At 37.1% G+C, this 24,000-nt stretch overlaps 1 protein-coding gene and 1 long non-coding RNA gene across 4 annotated transcripts in view; one reads left to right on the top strand and one right to left on the bottom strand.

The window, feature by feature from the left end:
• ldb2a (LIM domain binding 2a) overlaps window positions 1–20,475 on the bottom strand; it is a 73,614-nt gene extending 53,139 nt beyond the window's left edge. For 2 of the 3 annotated variants that reach the window (XM_027154662.2, XM_027154664.2), the window contains exons 1-2: window positions 20,188–20,475; window positions 1,767–1,869 (exon numbers count right to left, since the gene is read on the bottom strand). In XM_027154662.2, coding sequence (XP_027010463.1) covers window positions 1,767–1,869; window positions 20,188–20,319 — 235 coding nt within the window. In that variant the 5' untranslated portion in view covers window positions 20,320–20,475. The remainder of the gene's footprint in view (window positions 1–1,766; window positions 1,870–20,187) is intronic. The other variant, XM_027154665.2, reaches the window with a different exon arrangement.
• LOC125139216 overlaps window positions 16,729–24,000 on the top strand; it is a 7,841-nt gene continuing 569 nt past the window's right edge. The window contains exons 1-2 of the long non-coding RNA XR_007138300.1: window positions 16,729–17,214; window positions 21,423–22,646. This is a non-coding gene — a long non-coding RNA (uncharacterized LOC125139216). The remainder of the gene's footprint in view (window positions 17,215–21,422; window positions 22,647–24,000) is intronic.

The raw sequence follows: 24,000 nt of genomic DNA, 5'->3' as shown, positions 1-24,000 counted from the left end.
AATGGAAATGTCCAGTTTACGCACCATGATTACAGAACTTACGGCATTTATTTCACTCAAATGCTTACGCTTTGTTCTAACGGATGCAACTTCCTCTTTATTGGCAAAAATTTTTTTTTACTTTTCCCACTTTTCAACTTATCAGTAGTATACTCATCAATGGGTTTCTTCCAGTGGTGTGGTCTAGTTTTTTGTAGTGAGTATACTGTGGAACACCCCCCCCCCCGGGCCTCATATGCACCGATCCTAGAGCGACACCCCATAGGCACCACCACACTCACTAATAGATAAAATATGCATCTACGTGTAATTTAGAGCATTATTAAAGACTGCTTATGTGTTATCAACATTCCAATTTATTATAAGTAACAAAAAACAGACAGCTGATAAAACCTGTGCTCCAGGTCCCATATTCATATAACATTTAAGGCTAAATGTAGCTCTTAAAGGTATAAAGTTCCCCCAAAAATGAAAATTGTGTTTTTCCTCAACCTCAATTTGTTCCAAATCTGTATGAGTTTCTTTCTTCTGTTTAACACAAAAGATGATATTTTGAAAAATAACACAATTTTCATTTTTGGGTGAACTTTATACCTTTAAGAGCTACATTTAGCCTTAAATGTTATATGAATATGGGACCTGGAGCACAGGTTTTATCAGCTGTCGATTTTCAATGTACATTTAAGAGTGAACAATAAATATTTGTTCAGTTTTATCACCAACACTCTTTCATTGCAGAATATTATGAACTGAATGAACTGGTAGTTTACAAAGCTTTCCAAATACATTTGTACTCGGGCTGTGGGTGAAATGTCACCCGAAGCTGCTGTAGCTTTAGGCGCAGGCTTCCGAAAACACTCAGAGTGTAGTTTGAGTCTGCTTTCATTTCATATCTTCTTTTACATTACTTAGTTAATTTCAAATTTGCGCCAAAAAAGACTGCCAAGCGACTGATTTTCCTCCTTGGTAGGTGACTTCAGATCAGGTCACAGGCCACCAAAGCCCCAATGGTCCAAAAATGTTAGTGATTCGCAATCGCAACCACGGGGTGAATTTATGAATGAAAGTTCTGTCACAAAACGATATTGTTACGTATCCTCACGCTTTTTAAGTGGGTGTACGGAAATCCTTGGCCTTTCCTAGTGGGTATACGGCGTATACCTGCGTATCACGTAGACTACACCACTGGTTTCTTCCTAATTTAATAAAGTGACGTCACATCAACATGGCTGCTCACAATGTCAAAAATAATCAGAAATTATCACTTACATTTAAATGAGTTTCCACTGTATATACTGTACAAGTATGTATATACAAGTGTTTGCTTTAATTGACATACAAACAACATGCAGCCCATGAGTCAGCTACTTACTTACTTTCTGTTGATCTGCATGATATCTCAGAAAATTAAAGGTTGACCATTTATTTTAAATAAAAATAAATATTCACAAATGTTCCTACAATGTTTCAGAAACCTTTAGCTACAAAACTAAGACTAACAGTTTAATGTGTACTATAACAATAACGCTATACTCACACGGTCCTTAAAGCATAGGGTATTGTGATGTACCTCTTCTTGTGAGATTTCCAACAACATTAACTATTTAATCATGTGCACACGTCCTTATGTGTTCCGCCACTGTCACGATTACAGCCCTGGTCTCACTGCATATCAATGAGATGTCCATTACATTGTCTTGTATCTTTTAGACTACTGATATCTACAGCAGGTGATTAGTGTCTTAGAATCTGAACTGATTCCTTACTGTATCTCTTTGGTCCATCCTCGAGGCAGAAGGAGAGGGTCAGCGTGGCGTCCTCTTCAAAGAACTCAGTAGCGAACGCGTCCCACCACAGATTGTCGCTCTCCTGAGAGGAAAATGCAGTTAATTAACGAGAGCTAATTACCCCAGAATGACCTACTCTTCAACAAGAAACAGTTAAAGAAAAGAAAGAAAATGGGGAAAAAAAGAACAGTCAGGTCTCAGTCAAGAGGATTTCAAATGCTTCTGATAAAGCTTTTTGAATAACCTAATTAGCACCAGTTGTAGATGAAAAAGAGAACCACCCACAAATAAGATAAATCCGATATATGGATTCAAAACACACTGAACAGCATAAATGTGCAATAGAAAAATGTTTAGTCAAAATTGGTACATATATGAATACGGTTGTGGATTTCTGTGGGAAATAAAATTACTTAAATAACTTAAAATCCTTCAGAAATTTGTTCTGTATCAATTGGGCATGTTCATAGTGATCTCATTAAACATATTCATATTTAAAAAATAAATAAATAACAGTTTATAGATTAAAATGCCAAAGGTTCTTGGGAGGAGTCAAGAAACTGACACTACATTTAGTGCAACAGATTAACTTTCATGTCAATACCGTCCCTTCACTCCAGCCATAATCATCTGCCTTGTTTCTACATCAGTTCCCTGATCTGCTCTGACTGACAGGGATCTGATTTCTGCTGACATTGTTTTGACGGCTCATGGACGATCAAGCAGATGTCAACTATTAGAGCTGCCGGCTTTGTGTATCATCACGCCCCGATGAAGCTGACCCCTGAGACTCTGTGATCACTGTGACCCTGAGCTCCAGGAAACAAGAGAAGAGCGGCCCATCTGCTGCTGGTTAAAATAGAGAACCAATTCTTTCAAACATAACGGAAGGGCATCAAGACCAAAAGTACATGACTTAAAAAAATGGATGAAGGACAGGAGAACATGAAGAGGGAGGAATCGTGTCACAATCCAGAAGACTAATCAAGATTAACATTTGAAAGCACAACGAAAGAAGAACAAGACTGAAAAACATGGCTGAGCTTGAATGGGCCCTGGAGAACAGGATGGAAGAAGGTATAGAAGGTATGGAAAACATGAGAGATGATGAACTTGGTGGAAAAATACAATGCCTGGATATTAAGAATGAGTACTGAACAATGACAGGACTTGAAAATTATGATTTTTGGAGAATATGATTAAACCACAGCAAGGTCTAGAGAACACAGCTGAATTAGAATAAAGTCTGGAACATGACTCAGGAGAACAAGGAGATCAAAACAAGGCAACTGGAATACTGGTGGAAAATTACATAATAAAGTCTAGAGAACATAGCTGTATAAGTACTGAGTGTAGTCTCGAGTAAAAGGTATGGAAAGCAAATCTTAACGAGGAACGATGAAAAATAACAAATCATGGGCAAGAACCAGGTCTGAAAACAATGAGGAACAAGATGAAGAGCTATAGAACATGCCTGGACTAGAATTAGGTCTGGAGAACCTTGTTGAGAAAGAACATGGCTTTCGTCTGCACTCTGCTGATGAATGAAAATCATTCTTTGTAAAATCTTCAGATACAGAATTGTACATATTCAGATACAGACAAACAGGTCACACACATGCACATCTGACTAATCCTAAATCCAAGACAAGCAGCTGTGTGTGTGTCTGCTAATCTGTTAATTCCTTTATTCTGCACATGTACTGATTTGTGTGTTTGTGTGTGTGTATGTGTGTGTGTTCTATGTGTAAATAGTACTCTTACATTAAAAAATCTTATATTTACTGTCTAAAAAAATACACATTTTTATACTTAAAAACATTTATTTGTAATGAAATAAAATAAATATGCAAAAAAAAAAATCTAAAAAAAAAACCAAGCATTTTAAAACAAACCATCTGATTCCAATTTCCAATGCAGTTTGTATGGTTTTTCCTAATAAAAATATACCACAACTTTTCCAATATCTCAAAAAATTTGAGAATTGTAACTTAGTTTGAATACACCACAACATCGTTATTACACCACAATCGCCATAATCTCGACTTCGATATCATCTGATCTCATAACAAAACTCTCTCTCTCTCTCTCCCTACTTTATCATTCTTAGTATATCATGAACTGGCACAGATTCAAATTCAACTCTCTCTCTGTAGTACGATTTCTAGGAGTCTGTCCTCTTCCAAACGCTTAAAACAAACATCTTACTGCCTGTCACTGGAGATCGCCGTCTACCCCCAAAAACTTCTCATGCGTCAAACTGTCTGAAGAACCGCTTTCAAATCTGCATCTCGATCCATCCGGATTGCACTGAGTGCCGTATGCAAGCTCAGCTCTTTCCTCCGCAAACTTCCTCCGAACAGGCTCGACTTCCAGTCTGCCCCATTAGCTGAGGTTAATACATTTATAATACAGTTATACTTTGATTATTAATGATGATGCTGCTCTGTGTTTGGCATGGAGCTACGAGTCCGTTAGCTATAGAGGTAAACTCGATAGGCTAAACAGGAGTCGCAATTTTCGTGACTTGGACATGGACGTCATCACCACTTACTTGAGACGTGAATTGACATTTTAGTATGAGCTTCATTTCAAATTGAGAAAACTCTGCAAGGGTGTATTTAGTGTGCTATATACCAGAGTGTCCAGCAGCAAGGGATCCAAGCAGAACAAAGACCTACTCCACTACAGATAGTTTTCTTTACTGGAATTAAATTTTAAGATTTCAATCCAATTCCACCGAAAGACGCTAAGAGACCTACCGCTACATTTACACCCACATTTTAAAATCAGATTAGTTTACAATAAGAAACGAGTTCCTACGTCGGTTATTACAGGTCTCTGTCCTATCACCTGAGGTAAAAGTCACTGTCCTGTCTCTGTCCTACCAGCTGAGGTAAAATTTACAAAGTTTAAACACAAGCCTCCTCACTTAATAGATCTCTGTTCATGTCAGCATCAGTGAAGAAATAATGACTGATTCATTCGCTCAGCTCTGCTTTGCCTAATACCTTTCTTGTTATTAAAGTCTTTTATTAGGTGATTTAAAAAAACATTTTAATACTTTGTTCAGTCATGTGTACAGAGTACGCTCCCTTTTTTTGAGGATGATATGGAGGTGGACGTTTATCTCATTACAAACTGATTTCATTTGGTGTGTAACTCTCCAATAGATCTGATCAGTCAGTGAGAGTTTTAGTCACTTTTAAGCAGACTAACTGGCTTCTGTGAAATTTGCAGGCAGTGGGCAAGGCAAGGTCAGAAAACAGACTAAATATCAACATTTTGTGTTGTTTTGGTGAAATATATTCATATTTTCAGTATGATATAGGCAGAAAAACCCCAAACAAAAAGATCGTTTGACGTTTTTTTGCTGTTTGAATTCACAGTGACATCTGGCATGTTTTACCCTGAAACACACCAGACTGACAGAACTCAGCATATAGTCACACTATGATCAATTTGTAAGAATTCACACCATTATACACAGTGACTTACATTTTATACTACTGAGCAATTGAGGGTTGAGATCCTTGCTCAGGAGCCCAGCAGTGACAGCTTAGAGAACCTGGGATCCAAACTTACAACCTTCCTATCAATAGTCCAGCAAATGAACCACTAAGCAACCTCCTTCCACACATTTCTTCTCACAGGAAACACAACAAATGCTAACTAACTTGTGGTAACTAAATGTGAGAGTATTGCTGACTCAATATGAAATCACAGTCACTCACTGACTCAGAATCAAACTGACTCAGATCAAGAATCACCCAAAAACACCAAACCCGAGTCAAACTTCTCGGCACCAGTTAAAAAGGAAATCCCTAATATATCTATGTCTCTAACAGTGCTGTGTGAATTGCAATGCTTTGCTGTGGCCTTACAGCTCAATATCGCTTTGGAGCTCCATTGACGTGAGCACTTGAGCTGCTCCACTTCAGCCCAGAGCTGGTGTCAGCAGGTGGAGAGAATACACTCCAAGAGCTCATTGATCCCCTAAGAACAGACATGTTACCAATACTGGGGTCACACACACACACACACACACACACACACACACACACACACACACACACACACACACACACACACACACACACACACACGTCAGTCTGCTAGTGATCCAATCTAGAAAACCTTTACTCGTGAAAACTGATCTCCAGTAAATTACATATCGCCAGAATATTGCATTCATGATTTTTATTTTTTTTAGATTTGTCCCTAATGATGTAATAATGCTGCTTGTTGTTTTGCAATGGTAATTCATGGTGCTAATGGTAAAATCACAACAAACAAAAAACTATAAACTAGAAATGTATGTGCCTATGAAAAAAATTTACACTGCACAGATCGAGATAACAAGGTAATAATACCACAAACATTAATTACATTCCTCCATCTTGGCACTAATTACTCTGTTATACCTTAATTGCTACAGGATTTTAATGGCCTCGGACGGCACGGTCGGTATCAGGCTGAAACTGGGAATTAAAGGATTCCATTTATCTGAGAGATAATCGACACTGTCACAATCAATGGCCAATCTGATCAGGCATTCGCACCAATTAACACTATTTAATGGCTCAGTAGCCCCTGGGAACGATATCAATACAGCTCTACACGAGCGAGCAACGAAAGCGTTGTGGCTAAAACATGCTGCAAAAGGAATTTTTGGACTTTTATATTAAATATCATACATAAAAATATCTGGTTAACCATTTACCGTCTGAGCTTATTATTCAGTCGTTCATCATAAAGCAAATTATTGTCAGTTAGCAGAGTAAAAATAAACTGAAAAGGTATGTAGTATGAAACTAGAGTTTATGGGTTCATGCAATCCTGCTAAATAGTATAAATTATTAAAACATCAAAAGCAATAAGAACTGCGTTAGAAAAAATGGTTAAAGATTTGAGATAATTCTATCTACATTTTTAAAGTTCCTATGATTAAGGGTGCCAGAACTTTATCACAATCATAAAAAAAGATTAACGTAAATGTCTTTAATAACAGTCAAGCTAAAAGGAAATAAAATACAACGGGACGACTTTCAATCGCCCTTGAATCTAGTTCCCGTTCTCACACATTACAGCAGCTATAAACAGTCATCCCCTCACCGGCTTCATTTATTCTCTCAGACGTTAATTTACAAAAAGACAAAAATTATGCAGCTTGTCGTGGTACAGAGACACTGGAAAGCATAAAACTGAACACTCTGTTATGTCTGAAACCTTTACAGCTTTGCCTCTGTCTGTTTCTGTCTGCATTTTCACAAAAATGTTCTCTAAACCTTTTGACCAATCAGAACTGATCATTCAGTATTATAATCTGCAATAAAACAATCCACAAACCAGTTGGACTCATTACGCAAAAAGCTAATCTTCTTAATGTTCTTTAATAGCATCCATATAAATAACTAGAAAGCAATTATTTTTTAGCCAGCCCTTTATTTTTATTACTCCGTCAGCTCAACGTGATGATCCGTACTAACGCGAGCAGGCGAATGCTGTCAAAAAGGAGTTGTTGGTTGTTGTCATTTAGCCTTAAGGAATTTAAAATAAAATGATCAAATGATCACTTTTTCATCACAGGGATAAAAGCAACCGTTCAGCTTTTTAGGAGAATAAAACAGCTTTAATAAAGCAATAGGAACAAACTTCTTGGCGACCCTACAGCCACGTTTGCAGTTTTGCAACAAATAAAAGTGTTAATTCTGCCTCGACTGGAATAGAAATGTCATTGGTTGAAAAATTAGTAATTTTTTTTATATATCTTTATTTATTATGTAACATAACCGCCAACTTCAGGCGATTCGTTATTTAACAACGGACCTCAGTGGAGGGTCAGATAAGTTGAAGAACTCTGAAATTTAAAAGCATGACATTTGATATTTGTGTTTTGCCCCTAGGAACCGTTTAATAACCAAAACTAAGGAGATTTTCCAGTTTAAATAATTAATTCAATCAAGAAACCTATAAGAATCCAAATGTTTTCAAAAATAGAAAAAAAAACATTCAAGGGTCTTTGGAAGAATAAATATTCTAGCTTTCTAAAGCAGTTCTACTTTTTTAAAAGGAGACATAAACCTCGGGATGCTTTAGAGTGCTGTGAATATGTTCTTAGAAAATAAATAGTCGAAATTTGGTTCTTTGGTTTGTTTGACGTTTCTACATAGAAACCTACTGTACATAGTTACGCATGAACTGATAAATCTGTGAAAGGACAAAATAATCATTATGAAATTAACCGTGATTTTTCTCATTTTTTTATTTTTTAGAGAACCATATTTTTAAATGCTTGAACTTTACATGATATGACTGTGATACATGCTGTAGAGAAAGATTTCAGTTCAATAAAGTCTCCCAGAACTTTTCAGAACTAAATACAATACTGTACAGTAGCCTTTCCCAGGCTGTCATGCATTTCAACAGGCATGTCAAGGATGCAGTAGAGATATCTAATGCTAAACATTGCCCAGACCATTTCCATTAAAGCATAAAAAGTGTGTGTTTTATGGCTGTACTGTAATAAACCTCGCCGTCTGTAGACTTCATGTCCCACGTGACTGGTGAAAAAAAAGCTACACTGGTTATGGCTCCAGAAACACAGATCAGCTCTGATAAAGATGACATATTCAACAGCGTGAGTACTCACGGGCGATAGATCACACATCTTCGGGTGCCACAGGAGATGAGTGGATCGGGCCTTCTCTCCTGATTGCTGCTGTCTGATAGTGGGCTTTGATGTACAGCGTGCTGATCACTCCTTCAGGACCCCAGGTGAACTAACACGGGCGTCTGCGCCACTCGCCTGAAGATAAAGCCATATTGATTGGGCCGTCTAAAGGGATTCATCAGCGCGCCAATGGCGCCTCTCGACCCAGTCACCGCACTGCCGAGGCCAAGCAGCCGGGATTTATGGGAAATCCGCCAGCTTAGAGATACAATGGCGCCCAGGATCCTCAGTAAATAACAACAGTGGCTGTTTGTTTTTGTTTTTTTGTTGTTGTTGTTTTTTTTATAGCAAAAAAATAACAGACACATTTCTCACACTCACAGGTGCATGTAACTACATCAGGAATAATCAATCAAAGCAGATTTGATTTCTTTTCTCAGTATGCTAGTGAAAAAGGATGTAATTAGTAGATCTATTTAGTGAGGTTCCCTCTAAAGACACAGCGCAGTTGTACGTAGCTGTAAACAATGCTGCTCTAAAGGATTCATAAAATCTCTTTAAGGTCTCTGTAGACCTCGGAGCCTCAGACTGAAGATGGCAGCCGAACCGAGGAGACTTGTATAATTCTAATGAGTGAGAAATGTAATGGGATTTCAAGTCGTAAGACAAGCTGTAAGCTACAAGTGCCGACCCTGTATGTTGTTTCGAAACCTTTCATTCAAGTTGGTTTGAGAGGAAGCTGCATCACTCGTTGCTAAATAAATATCATTCAACGTATGTGGCACATACTGTGTGTTTATGCCAAAGCCTAAATTCTTAATTCTGATCATTTTCAATTTGAATCTCTCCATCAGGTTTTTGTAGAGCTTATCCTAGCATGGAGTCTATCTCAAAGGACTTAAGACAGGGGACACCATGGACTGGGTACCAACACACACACACACACACACACACACACACACACACACACACACACGCAAGCATGGAGAAAACATGCAAAATACACACTCAAGGCAGAGGCAGGAATCGAACCCCCATCCCAGGAGTTATGAGGCAAACATATTAACCAATTAGTAATGCCCAAAAAAACAAAACACCATTTATGCACAGGCTCATTCACAAGGAAAGCTTTTTTTACACACTCACATCAAACATGTTTTTTTTTTTCATAAAAAAGAACAAAATTCTGACAAAGACTCACTTCCATTTGTTAGTTTCTCTTAATCAATACATTCTGATGCGTCAATTTCCATAAATGTTTCAGAACGACCTCACAAACTTCGTCTGTCAGCGTTTTTCCCTTTTCATCACCTCTCTGCCTTCATCACTAAAGAATGAAGCGTATTGTTTCAGACTACTGACACTGCACACTGCAGCTGTCCAGGAAATGTCAACCTACAAAACATTTAGATATCTGTACTGTTTTTGTAACACGATAACCAGCCCAAAAAGGTCAGGGTTGAATGTAAAAGATGTACTGAAGTTTCCCATCTGTAAATACCTACATACTGTACATTCTGAGAGGTGTAGCTGAATGTGTAACACCTCGGTATTAAAGACACACAATATAAAAGCGTATGAACCACATGGACTGTATCTGAAATAAAATGAGCCGCATACGTGAAAGAATAAAGCTCCAGCCAACACGCTGAAAGAACCCGAAGTTGAACCAAAAGCTGTTTTTGGACACTGGTGGATTCAATGAAAAGGAAAAGAAAGCGGTCGTGAGACTAAAGTTAGAGGACCTGAACAAGGAAACTCTTACACACTTTGACGATGTCATTTAGCAAGATTTTCAAGACAAGAAACTGATACTCCTGTTGTGGCTGATGCACCAACGGTGCCGCAACAGGACCAATGAAAAAGATTATTATCCCGTAACAGCATAGACTAAATTCTTTCATTCCTTTTAAAACCCCAAATTTTGCCTACGATTACATTTCTTCATTCATCAATGGACAAAACATTCTGCTTTCTAATCGTTCGCTTTCAATGATGTAGGGGATGCATTTATTTCCAGGGATTTCAGAACAGCGTAACAGATATTGCATCATCGGGCAGGCGTGGCCTATTTGATAACCTAACCCTAACCCTAACCGTAGTTTTTGGTTGTTTATTTGTTTTTGGAAATAGCTTAACTCTAAGATAATAAAGCATAATAGATATAAAATATAAAATCTACCTGTATGACTGTTTTGTCCTTCATTATCTATCGTAGGAATGCTCTTTTTTTTTTAAGAGGGCATTTTTCCAAGACCTCCAGAAACACGCCCACTTTACGTCGTGGTAACGAAACCCCTGGAATTTGTGAATACCAATGTTGTAGATCTTTCACAAAACTTACTTCCTGTTATCACTTATGCTATAACAATGACAAACATCGATTCCCTTTCTGGCTTTTTTTTTTCCTGCTTTTTTTAATTTAATAAGACAAAAGGTCATGTTACTGAGAACCTGTCCTCTGTCCAGACGCCTCTAGAAAGAAATCAGCAAAAAATGACGATACTTCCTTCCATACGTGCTGCATATAACAGTCTTCTTAAAGAAAACGTTACTGTATCGATGCTTACGTTTTAACACGTTTTTTTGTAAGTCTGTTTATTAGCTTTAGATTTTGAGGCACATCCACCGTACAAGTCCATGTGTATTTGCTGTTACTATGGAAACCATGAAGCATTAGAATGAGCATATTTAATACAAACCTGTCATTTATGTTACAAGCAGAATTACTCACAGTAGCTATTATAGAAAATGAATACGTCTGAGTGGAAAATATTTCAAACAGAAAACGTGCAAATCAGAGCAAGTTTTTGGTTTTCAGTAAAAAAAAATAAAAAAATGTAAAAAAAAGAAATAAAAAAAAAATAAAAAAATGGATCATGTATTTAAAAAAAAGTCATTTTTCCCGGCAGCATGAACATAGCCGTTATTAATGCCAAGTCCCTTTCTTCAGCATCCTCTTCTGTCAAGCTGGACTTTGTGTCTCCTTTGTAATCAGGATCTGAGCTGGCGTTATCAGTGTCCGACCAGTAAACAGGGATTAACTGAGGGTAAGCTTCGGTAATGGGAATTATGTAGATGTGTAGTCACTTCATGCTTCATACATAAAGCTACTCTCTCTCCACTTAACGTCCACACAAAAACAAATTGCACAGTGAAATGAACTCTGTCTGTCTGAGAGTTTAATTCACCTGGACTTGGAATAAGAGTTGATTTACTAGGAAATGTTTGACTAGGTAAAAACAAAGAAAACTCTCTGTCTATTTGGAATTCTTATTCAGGAAGTCGAACGTGATTTTGAATCTTCACGACCGCTCACAGACGCAGTATTAGTCTCAATTTATTATTTTGAACTGTAATATCATGCTATAACGACATATTTGGCCATTAAATCTGACTATACAGTTCTCTGTTTTGAGGAGGTAAACAAACATCACATGAGATATCATGCTTAGTGTCTAGCTTGTTGCTAACAAAAGACAATATTATTTTTCCACCTCGTAGCTGTCGTAGCTGTTGTTATGTTAAATAATTGAATGTACATTATTGCACTATTAGACAGAATTATTGCAAGCATTCAGAAAATACAACTAGTACAACAAAATACAACAAAAATCCTAACTAGTTAATGGTTCATAAGTAAGTATTAAAGTTCAGTTAAAACCGTTTCAAATTCAATTAAACAGCCAACTGATAAAAAAAAACTTATTTTTCTCAGAACTGCTCAAACCAATAGCATAAATTCACTCGATTCCTCGTTTCCGTAAGCGGTGCTGTACGAAACGTCTCGCTATCGTGCTGTTAGCGTCCCGCTGAATAACACATTAATTGCTTTCTTTCATAAAGCGCTAATTGCCGAGATCAAAATCACAATTTCAATTAATTTGCAATTTATTATGCAAGTTTATTATGAGTTTTAATATTAGCTATTTAAAAAACAGTCATTAATATGATTGGATTATTTATTCAACGTCAATCAAAATATTTGACAAGCGTCAAGCCTTTTCTTGTTCTTCATATTCGACAAATAGAAACGTTCTGGCTTCAGGCTTATAGAAATGTCAAATCAAAAACACCATCGAGAGATTGCAAGTGAGGCGAAAATAAAAAGCCGAAGCAAAACAGGACGTTGGTAAAAATGGGTGATTTGCACTTTATCTGTTATCAGACCGCCACTGTAGCCTGGAAGGAACTGTGGGAAAGTCGCAGGAAAAAGGTGGGACTATTGTCCGAGCATCCTGCCAGCTTCTCCGCCACCTTATTGTTTCAAAATAATAAATTTTTCCCTTCTACTGTTGTGTTTGTGGTGTAATCTGTCTCATAGCAGGCAGTGCCCTCATAACCTCCTCTTTGTGTGATAATTAAAGGATCTATTGACAAGACAGGTCTATTGTTCCTTCTGGAATCAATGCACTGTAATGCTTTATAACACATCAGCCCTCACGTGGAGTAATAACATGACAATGCGCTTGTCACGACAGGTAATAATACCATCGGGCTCAGCTTTATTAATCACAGTCATGTCTTTCAGGCTTATTTCCAACTCTCGTGTTGACATCAAATGTGTCACAGATTGCGAGATAGCCGGTTAGCGCGTTGCCTGGTGACATAACAGTGATTAGAAAAGCATGTCTCAATTTCCCAAAGTCTGAGTCCACGAATAAGAACTGGTTTTAGTGGAACATGTTCGCGATAATAATACAGTACGTTACAGCAAGACAGATATTGTGTCCATGAATAACTGTTGTGTTTCATTCCACACAATAGAAGCACTACTGGACTTTTGTTGCCGTTTTTTGCCATCTGAAGGTAGAAAATTGTGAGCACACTTGTTAAAGAAGAAAATTTACAACAATCGTTCACATTTCTCTTAAGTGTTAGACAGCTGAAATTATTATTATTATTAGTAGTAGTAGTAGTAGTAGTAGTAGTAGTAACACCATCACCAAAATAATAATAATAATAATAATAAGAAGAAGAAGAAGAAGAAGAAGAAACTCATATTATTATTTATTATGAATTTTATTTTATTTATTTAATTTTTATTTAGACAACAGCAATAACACAACCCATTTTAAAATATTTTTTATGCAATAATACAATAAAAAAGCCCTTTTCATCACATTATAAGAATATGCCCAGGGAGGTAACAACAACAACAACAACAACAACAATGACAATAATAATAGTAATACTAATTATACTACTACTACTACAACTGCTAGTACTACTACTACTACTACTACTACTACTACTACTAATAATAATAATAATAATAATATTAATAACAATAATACCTAATTTATGGACATCTTTCAATATATTTTTTTATATTTTAGTCCTATGTTGAGGGAAACCTGAATATAGTATTATATTCAGGTTGAATATACAACTATTACTATTATTATTATTGTTGTTGTTGATGATGATGTTTTTATTGTTAAGATTTATTATTATTGTTGTGGCTGTGGTTAGTGAGAAATCTATTTATTTATGAGAGTGTGGTGTGTAGGTTTGGAGCCTTTATTTCATTTAATCTCTGATCACATCAATTCACTGAAATCAGTCATTCCACTGCAGCCAGTTGAGTAAAAGTTAAGATACAGCAGGTAGCGCGATCAGGTAGCAAGGTGAGGTAACATGAGCCGCTCAGATCCAGTGCAAAATAATCTAACCTTCTGAAAAATCAATTAAACCTCAGGTGTTACAAATGATCATGATCTGTCTAATGACTTGCCATTCAGAGGCAACAGCAGCTACAATGGCACTATTGAGAAGTTGCATTGATTGGTTTATCTCCAAGAGACTCTGCGAGTGAGTTCCTCCTCGAACAAAATGCATTATCGATTGCCTTCAGATTGGGATAGATCATCACCCTGAACCCTTGCTGCTCTTTTACATAAACGTGTGCCATTCCAAAGCCATTAGACGGAGATTCATAAAGCAGCGCTTCCGTTTATTTTCTTCTTTCTGAGCTCTTATGTATCGACCTGTGTGCTTCTTTCTATCTGGTTTGCTCCGTCTCTCTCTCTCTCATGCTCTTTCCATCTGCGAATATTCATGAGAGCTATGCTGATGAGCTTATGCTGATGTGCTATGCCGATGTGCCGGGGTCGCATGGCTCCTCCTCAGCATGTTAAACGCCTGCCTCATTTGCATACACTCAGGCGTCAGTCTGCAGTCAAAGCGTCGCAACCAGCCAGGTATTAAAAGCAGCTAAAGAAATGCTCCATAGGACAGCTTAAGTTTGCTTAAAATAAATAACACAAATAATGTAAAAAAAAAAAAAAACAGGCACCCATGGTCGTCAGTACACATTGCCATGTCACATACAGTTTTAGAGATAAGCACAGGAAGGTCAGCTTTTTATTTCAAAGGCAGCTTTGGATTTCTGGATACGACGCTCGACGCGGAAACATTGCAAGCCGTCAGCTTGTGTACGCAGCAAAGCCTCTGCATGAACCGCAACTTTCCATATGCAAAGCAGGGGGACTGTTACACTTGCATGGTTTTGCATTTTTGAAGAATAAGGTGCAGTGGGAAGTTAAAGCTGAAGCTAGATGTTCTGTACGTGATTCGGTTAGTAGCTGATGGATCCAAAATCCCAATCAGATTAGACTGCCTTCTAATAATAATAATAATAATAATAATAATAATAATAATAATAATAATAATAATAATAATAATAAACAAATATAATGATAATAATTTTCTCCTCTTCAGTTCCTTAGTTTTCACTTCTTTTGAATACTCTATGCTAGATTTTTTTTTAAAAAAATGCCCTGACATAAACATGCAGAACTTCTCCGAGGACTGAGCTCATAGCAAAGAAAGTTTCCTCCCAAATATCACTTCAGTGGTATGGAACTGATGCAGGTTTAAAAAGTCACATTTTGCTTGCGACTAGCTAGGAAGTGAACTCGGATATGCGGCGTGTAGTTTCACTCACTATTCTTAAACAGAATACTCACTATTTAACAAACAAATAGGTCTGTATGTTGATTAATGAGTCTATTATTACTATTATGAGTCTTTTTTGTTGTGCATATTTTTGCAGAGCAACATTTTCCAAATTCCGTACAAACAAACAAACAAACAAATAAATAAATAAAATCAAAACTTTGAAAAAATGATGCAATTTATTTATAGCTATCATTATGTAAGAACAAAAAGAATTAAATTTAAATGATAACTGAGAATCAGAAATGAAGTTTTTCAGTCCTACTGTCTAGCTATTTTGTGTTCATTTTAAACAAGTAGTAGAGAGATGTTTGGTTGTTTGGTCCTTATGTTATTAGATATGTTAACAAAACCTTACAAAATCCAAAACAAAATAAAAAAAATCTCATTTTTAAATAAAAGATCTGTAAAATAGCATAAATGTTGTGCATGTACAAATTGAGCCCAACGACAAAAAGAGATCATCCAAGAACGACAACGTAACGTCACAAACATTACAAACACAATGATCAGCTACTCTGTGACTTTTGTTATAATTTTTTTAATCGACTTGGTAAACCGACGGAAACCGTTTCATTTTAACGCACGTGCTCTTTTCTCAATTACAGATTTTAAAAAAGAAAAAAATGTTTGTCATTATTGACCTTTTCTCTGAGGAGAGGTTTATATCTCATTTCTGAAAGGAGTCTCCAGTGTCAAAATATTTTCCAGCATGGGAAAGTCTTCAGGATGTAGCAGTCTGTGGTTTCTCTGTAACACAACATTACCACAAATAGAGAGCGAAGGAAAAGAGAGTCTGGTGAGATTATTTAATTATTTCTATCTATCAGTGTGTTCTCATTGTATGTTTCTTCTTACATGATGCACCGTTTTTATTAGGAGAACAAAAGAAAATTTATAATTTCATCATTACATTATTTATTTCTGAGCTAAATAATCTTTGGCATTATGTTAACAGAATTACTTTATAACTTAATTATACTATAATAATAACACAAGAGGTTTCAGTAGATTTCTATCCTGTACCTAACATGCATTCGCACTTACACAGGAAACACTCTTCTACATTCGCATGCTGCATTCATGTTGGCTGAAAATTAGAAAAAATATATATATATATATAAAAAGTTAATATTTTTGTAAGATTCATGAGAGTTGAAAAATGTTCGTTTACACACATATTGGTACAGGGGTGCTAAAATTTATGCAAAAACATATTAGCAAGTGAAAACAAAAACACAAGTGAAAACACTATTTAAAATTGTTTACGAGAAATGTTTTAAGAAACTATTTTCTCTGGTGGTTTAAGCTAACGTTTTTTGAAAAGTGCCAATATTTCTGAACCGTACGTCATATTACATTGCGTTTGTTTTGTCTGCTGGATTCTGTGTAGCATCTAAGTGAGATCGTCCCTACAACAAGATGTAATCTGAAGGATAGCCGGGTCTGATAAGAACGCAAGCTGAAAGAGATTAGAATGACATACTGCACATTTGTTTCCGTTAGCTTGCTTGGCTAAGTGCCGCTTGGAAGTGGAAGTGTACAAGGGCTTAGGCCACGGCTCATGCATTATGCATCATGTTGTGGCATTGCATCTCGGCAACGCGGCCCACATCTCCTTAAAGTTACACGCGTTTGCATCTCTGTCGAATAGCTGAGCTGCAGCTATCGCACGGCGTCCACACACATCTGTTTAGCATTTCAGGAAGAGCACAAAACAAGGTGTGGAGCTTATCACAGCAAGCTTTTTTATCATTTAAGACTTTTAATGGAACATGACGTTCACTTTTTCAGGTAAGTGAAGATGTAAAAGACAAGTGACAAGCAAGAGGTAGAGCTTTGTATCTTTTTTTTTTGTAGAACTAAACAACTGCAAATCTTTCATTTGTTAGATAACTAATGAATTCAGACATATGATACTAATAAACCATCTAAATAAGAAGAAGAAGAAAAAGAAGAAGAAGAGAAAGAAAAAGAAGAAGAAGAAGAAGACAGAAAGACTTGTTGTCTTCTATAGTATTCAGATAAGCTTCAGGTGTGTTACGATAAATGTGGGCAAAGATACACAGCTACGCAATCTACATAAAATCAAGCTTTAAAAATTATTTTCATAAAATATTCCAAAATGCAATCCTGTTTAATTGAAGAATTTATAATAACTGGTCTGTCTATTCCTTCCTTATCAAGCAACTTGACTCTCATGAAATTCTGCGACTATCGGATTAGATTTTCCACCATTTCTGTCCCCATAAGAACATTATATTACACAAACGTTCACCATCCTGACTTTCCATACCGATCGAGTCACGTTGAGTTTTACTACTCTAAAGTCTAGGGATAAAAAAGAAAGCCACTTGGTAGAAGTACCATACAGATTATAAAACAAGTATGTGACCTTCATATTGTGCAAAGTTAAAGTAATAATGTGTGTGTGTATGTGTGTGTGTGTGTGTGAGAGAGAGAGAGAGAGAGAGAGAGAGAGAGAGAGAGAGAGAGAGAGCAAGAAAGTAAAAAAGAGAGGAGGAGGAGGAGGAGAAGGAGGAGGATAGCGCTCTTGTTCTTCTCAGTTTCATAAATGAAAGATTTATTTAGTAACATAGAAAAAAGGTCACTGTTTGAATGCAAAGCAGAGATGCATGATAGCAACAACATTTTTTTTGCTATGTTTTTTTTCTATAGATCAAGCTGACATACATCTTCAACAAGCAAACAGTGCAGCTGATTGTTTGTCATGCTGCCTTGTTAGCTAACATATAGCTATTTTAGATAGCTAGCTAGCTATGTTAAGTTATAGCTAGCTGCAGCAATATTATATTGCTAACATCAACAAAACATTCACCTCACAATAAAGCACTCTGGAATCTTTAACCTCACCAGGTTAGGTTTGCTCTTAGGCTCTTTCTCCAGATCAAGAAAACACTTGAAATAAAAATAGAGCTATGTTTTTTTTTTTATATATATCGGGTTATATTGGGTTAGCTTATCCTGGCTCTTGCAAGATCAGTAGCTGTTTTTCTTAGGTGAGTCATTTTGCCATCTTTCACCTCTAATTACATGTGTTACATGTAACTAGAGTTACATGTTTTTTCTTTTGACAGAAATTCTTCATTAAATTCAAATTTAGCAACTGTGTCAGAAATCTCCGACTAAAACGCTATATGCCAAGGGTGATAAAAATAAAAGTATTGAACGTATTATATAAAGCGAATTTGATTTGTTTCTAAATGAATCAAGACACTTGTGTTGGAAGTGAACAAAATGAAGATTGTGTGAAAATGTATACACTTTTGAAACAGTGATACGTAATAAACAATTTTTAAAAATCCGTCATCGCTCGTTCGTGCAAGTTTAACCGCATCTGCCTTCAGAATTCAAGCACAAGACTATATAAAAGCGTATTACTCAGGCTTCAAAATAAGAACATATCATGACGTCACAAGCAATTTATGGTTTTGTGTCGTCAGATAAACAGAATGACCCCTTGTGGTCAGTGGCATAATTACATGGATGTGTGGAAGTGTTTTTAAAAATATTTCAAAAATGTTTCTATAAGTTGTAGTTTTGATCAAAATAAATATTCAAATTATACAAATTATACTTTAGACTGAGTTTTAATCAATACCGTACACCTATACGTGTGCATTCATGACTCTAATTCACAACTACTGTAGCTAAGCATCTTCTACCATGTCGCTAAACAAAGATTACTGTGTCCTGGGAAGGGTTATAATGAAAAGACAAAAAAAAGCAATAAAAAATAAAAAGTCTGAATATTTTACTGTTTAACTTCAAGTTAAACAAAGGACAGGTCAAATGAACTGTGTATTTAATGAAAGGTTGGATATGTGAGTGTACAAAAATGTCACTGTTAGACATTAAACATTACAGTAATATACATACTGAACTGAACCTTTATTACATCTGGCACTGGTTCATTTAGGAAAACATGTCATTTAAACTATTTATATGTATATTTTACATTATGTATGTTATGATTATATATGTTTTTATTTATTTCAAGAAGGTCCATATGGTTCAGTCAGAATATGACAGGATTCTATGATTGAACCTCTGGCTTAAACTCCAGTAGTTACTGGTTCGTCTGGTTAATTCTAATGTTGTGATTATGGTCTCATGTGTTCATAAGTAATGTAAGAACACAGACAAGTCTGCAACTGTAGTCTAACTTCACTAATATATGCTTACAGCTGAAAGCCAGAGATGTGTGCAAATCGGTATATCAGTGTGAACGCCTTTAAATTACTGCGTAGTGTTAATAAGCGTTAATAAAGGCTCTGATCGCCCCTCGTAGTGACGTCTCCACGTGGGCTTTAACCGGCAATCAGCCCTCCACCACCAGCACCACCACCAGCACCAAAGCCTCAGATCACTTCACTACCTTGTGGAATAAACATCTGATAGAAACTTGGTCAAATGTGTGTGTGTGCGCGCAGAGTTGGAGTTTCAGCACTTGTTTTCTGGGAAGCAGTGGAATTTATATTTAAAGCGTATGCAAAAGTGAGCCAAGGTTCGCAGAGTGAAATAGACATCTGAACATCTGAAAGTGCAAGAGAGAAACCGCAAGGGAAAAAACACAAACAAATCACGTAAACACCAACACACACACACACACACACCGGTCCGGTTTACTGTGCCGCGCACGCACCAGACAACTTTCCAAAATTTAAATGGATAATAACAAAACAAACACGCGCGCGCACACACACACGGATCGAGAGAGTCATACACACCGCGCGGGGAACTCACCTCAGTCCGGGCCTGCAGCCGCTTGTTCAGCTCATAGATCCGGTACTCGGGCTGCACGGCATACGGCGCGTGTCTCCGGTAGAAGGGCCCGAACGGAGAGGCGTAGAACGGGTCGTGAGCCGGATTGGACATGCCTGATGCCTAAAGCCTTAAAGCTGCTGCTGTTGCTGCTGTTGTTGTTCGCACAGCCACGATTCAGCATCCGCGCAGCGCACGTGGATACGCACTCCGACACGCCGCGCGCTCTCGCTCTCTCCCGGCGCTGCTACACTCCCCCCTCCTCCCCACCCCACTCCACTCCGTCCCCCTTCCCCGCCTCCCCGCCTCCGCGCGCGCTTACCGAACGCACGCGGGGAGAGGAGGAGGGGGAGGCGCGCCGCTCATTGGCCAGCTGCTGGAGGGAAGTAAGAGAAAGTCTGTGCAGCCTCCGACTCATCTAAACACCGCACCAGGGTTTGTTTCAGGGTTTTAATCACTGATTAATACAAGACACTACAAGCAGAAGCAGAAGATTATCTGCAAGACAGAATCTTATTGCTGACACGCAAAGAAAAGCATCAAACATCTCGTTCCTACAAGGAAACATCTTGTGATTGCGAGAAAAAACGCCTCGTTGCTACAAAAGAAAACAAAATAAGATGCTTATCTTGTAATGACATGTTTTCTCAGAATAATGAGATTACATATTGTATCGATATAACGAGATGTAATAACAACGTGCTTTAATTATAATACCGAGATTTCTTTCTTATAATAATAATAAAAGGTTTTACTTAATAAAAATCAGTTTTCTCTTAATAACTATATTATCCATAGTAACACAATAACGTTTTCTCATAATAACAAGATGTTTAATTGTGATAACAAGATGTTTTCTCATTATAACGAGATGTTTCCTCATAATAGCATGTGTTTTCATAGTAAAGATATATTTCTGATAACAAGATGCTTTTCCTCGTAAGGAGATGTTTTCTCATAGTAACGAGATGTTTTCTCATAGTAACGAGATGTTTCTTCATAATGACAAGATGTTTCTCATAGGAACGACATGTTTCTCATTACAATAACATTTTACTCGTAACAAGATGCTTTTCTTATAATAATTTAAATGTTTTCTCATAAAAACAATTTTTTATGTATTGATGACATGTTTTCTAATAATAACAAAATAATTTTTCAAAGCAACAAGATTCTTTCTCGTAATAATAATGACGATAATTACTTTATCCTGACAGGCTCATGGTGGATCCAGAGAACATCTCAAGAACCGTGCCCCCAACCCCGTGAAGGAAACCAGGGAACTTAAAGGAAACCTGTGTGAACATCGGAAGGAACATGAGGATTGGATTCTGGAGCTGTGAAGCATCAGGTCTACCAGCTTCACCACCATGTACACAATAAAGTCTTCAGACTTCTCACAACCATATACAGTTTTCTGAACAGTAAAGACAGTGAAAATAACAAGATCATGAGTACAAGTGACTGGAATGAGGTTGAGATGTGAGACCATATGTGAGACCACTGAGACCCTTCTAAAAGAGAAGGCTTCTCTGATGTAACAGGAAGCATTTAAGGTGGTGTTGATAAGTTGTTTGGATGCTCTCTGGTCAGCTTCTGCTTGAGCTCTATCAGCTCTATATAATTATATATCATTGGATTGGGAACATTTAAAAAATCAGTGTCCACAATTTATGTGGGGTATTTTCCAAAACCTTTAACGCTTTGGTTTTTTATCACTTCACCTCACCCTGTGACACTATTACAATTGACAGGTCAGAGCTGAATGGGTTAACACTTATCTCTTCACCATCCATGACAATAGGATGAATTTAACCAATTTTCATCCCATTCACACAAGATCAGCATTTTTAATTAATACGATAAGACATCTATTTCGGTTTTAACCTCCTCAGATTAAATGAAAGTTGGACTTCCAAATGCCCCAGGCCTAGAGATAGTTAATTATAAAAGTTAACGAAAAAATCTATTAATATACCCGTAATTAAAAATTGCATTATTTAATATCTTGAAAACCTTTCCAATCGGCATTTCTTAAAAAGATTGGCTTGTTTGCCAAAAGCAAGTTTTTCAGTGGGTGTGTTTTCTTCCACACAGTTTCCTCTACAGGGGAAAAAAATATCTTGACTTTCCTCCGGCTAAGATTGAGCTCTGCTGCAGAGGAGAAGGAGAGAGAGGGAGAGACTGGCTAGGGCCTGGCTTTTAATTGGGATTGTCTGAGTGTGTGTGTGTGTGTGTGTGTGTGTGTGTGTGTGTGTGTGTGTGTGTGTGTGTGTGTGTGTGTGTGTGTGTGTGTGTATGGAGGGGGAGATAGGCATGCCGAGGTGCGAGAGGGGAAAATCGAAATGGGTCAGGACGCACATAGACACTTCTCTGCCAGGCTCCCTGCTGTTACTATGGTAACCCACCGTGGTGCGCTGTGCACGCCGGCGCCTCGGCAGGTTTGAACCCAAACACACACACACACACACACACACACACACACACACACACACACACACACACACACACACACACACACACACACACACACACACACACACACGCGCGCGCGCGCGCGCTTGACTTTGCACAGACATTTACATACACTGGCAGGAATCTTGGTGCATTCGGACTGATAAACTGGTACATCCTGTTCTAGAAATGTCTTCTGATTGACTTCACCTTATTTTTAATTTTTTTTTAACGAGTTATGTATTAGGTGGATTCTATTGGACAGTCCAAACTTTCCGTCCATACATCCATTCCATTCCAACATTACTACATACAGTACCCTTTCCTTTTTTTTCTTTTTTTTTATTTACTACAAAATATTTCATTATGCTATAAGGTGAATAAATGCAAAATAACCCAGATTTAAGAGGTAAATCTAAAGGCAGCTTTTTACTATTAGGTTTTACAAAAAGGTTCACTGAAGAAGGGTATGAAATTTGATGTGATGGCAACGACACGATGTAATATCCACATTGTGACAAACTGAAGATGATTTTGATTTTTAACCCATTGCAGAGGAAATGGAGTGTCGAAGCAGATGTTAGTTTCACCAGCTCCAAGACCACAGTTCCATTCTGAGTTACTCAGGTTGCTGTCTGTGGAGTTTAACATGTTCTACGTTTGTCCATGTATAGGTTTCCTTTGAGTTCTCTGGTTTTCTCTCATTTCTCCCATTTCCACCAACACATACATTCAGATCTGTGCCGTGATACATTCCTTGGACTTCATGGCTTGATATGTTCTCTGACGTGCACTGTTAACCGTGGAAACTTATATAGATATATATTCAAATCAAGTTGTAGAAGCATCTCAAGGATGATCAGTGGAAGCAGGATGCACCTAAGCTCAATTTTGAGTGTCATGACAACAGGCGTGTGTATACTTATGTACATATGAATGCACTTTATTTGACCAACGACATTGTATTGTATTTCACACTGAAATCTCTGAATATCATCTTATATCAAAATCTATCCAATGTCTTGTTCTTTATTTTAACAAGACTAGGCTGTCTTCTTTTATTACCTAAAAGATAAACATTTAAAAACATATAGTGTACATAGTTAAAATCATATAAAGTAAATAATAAAATAAAATAATGTATAAGTGCAACAGAAAATTGTTCAGATTCTCCTAATCCAGGAATGTTACAGGACAAAAGGTTAATGGTAACACAGTACTGAAGAAAAAGTACAGTTTGCCTTTATTTCTTCCATTCTAAGTGACTCGGTGTTTCTTAAGTTCATAATTTCACCACCTGAAGAGTTTTTCCATGCAGTCACACACATATTGATGAGTTTA

The sequence above is a fragment of the Tachysurus fulvidraco genome, chromosome 17 (genome assembly GCF_022655615.1).
Source record: "Tachysurus fulvidraco isolate hzauxx_2018 chromosome 17, HZAU_PFXX_2.0, whole genome shotgun sequence".
NCBI lineage: Eukaryota > Metazoa > Chordata > Actinopteri > Siluriformes > Bagridae > Tachysurus > Tachysurus fulvidraco.
This window is presented reverse-complemented; position numbering and strand designations above follow the sequence as displayed.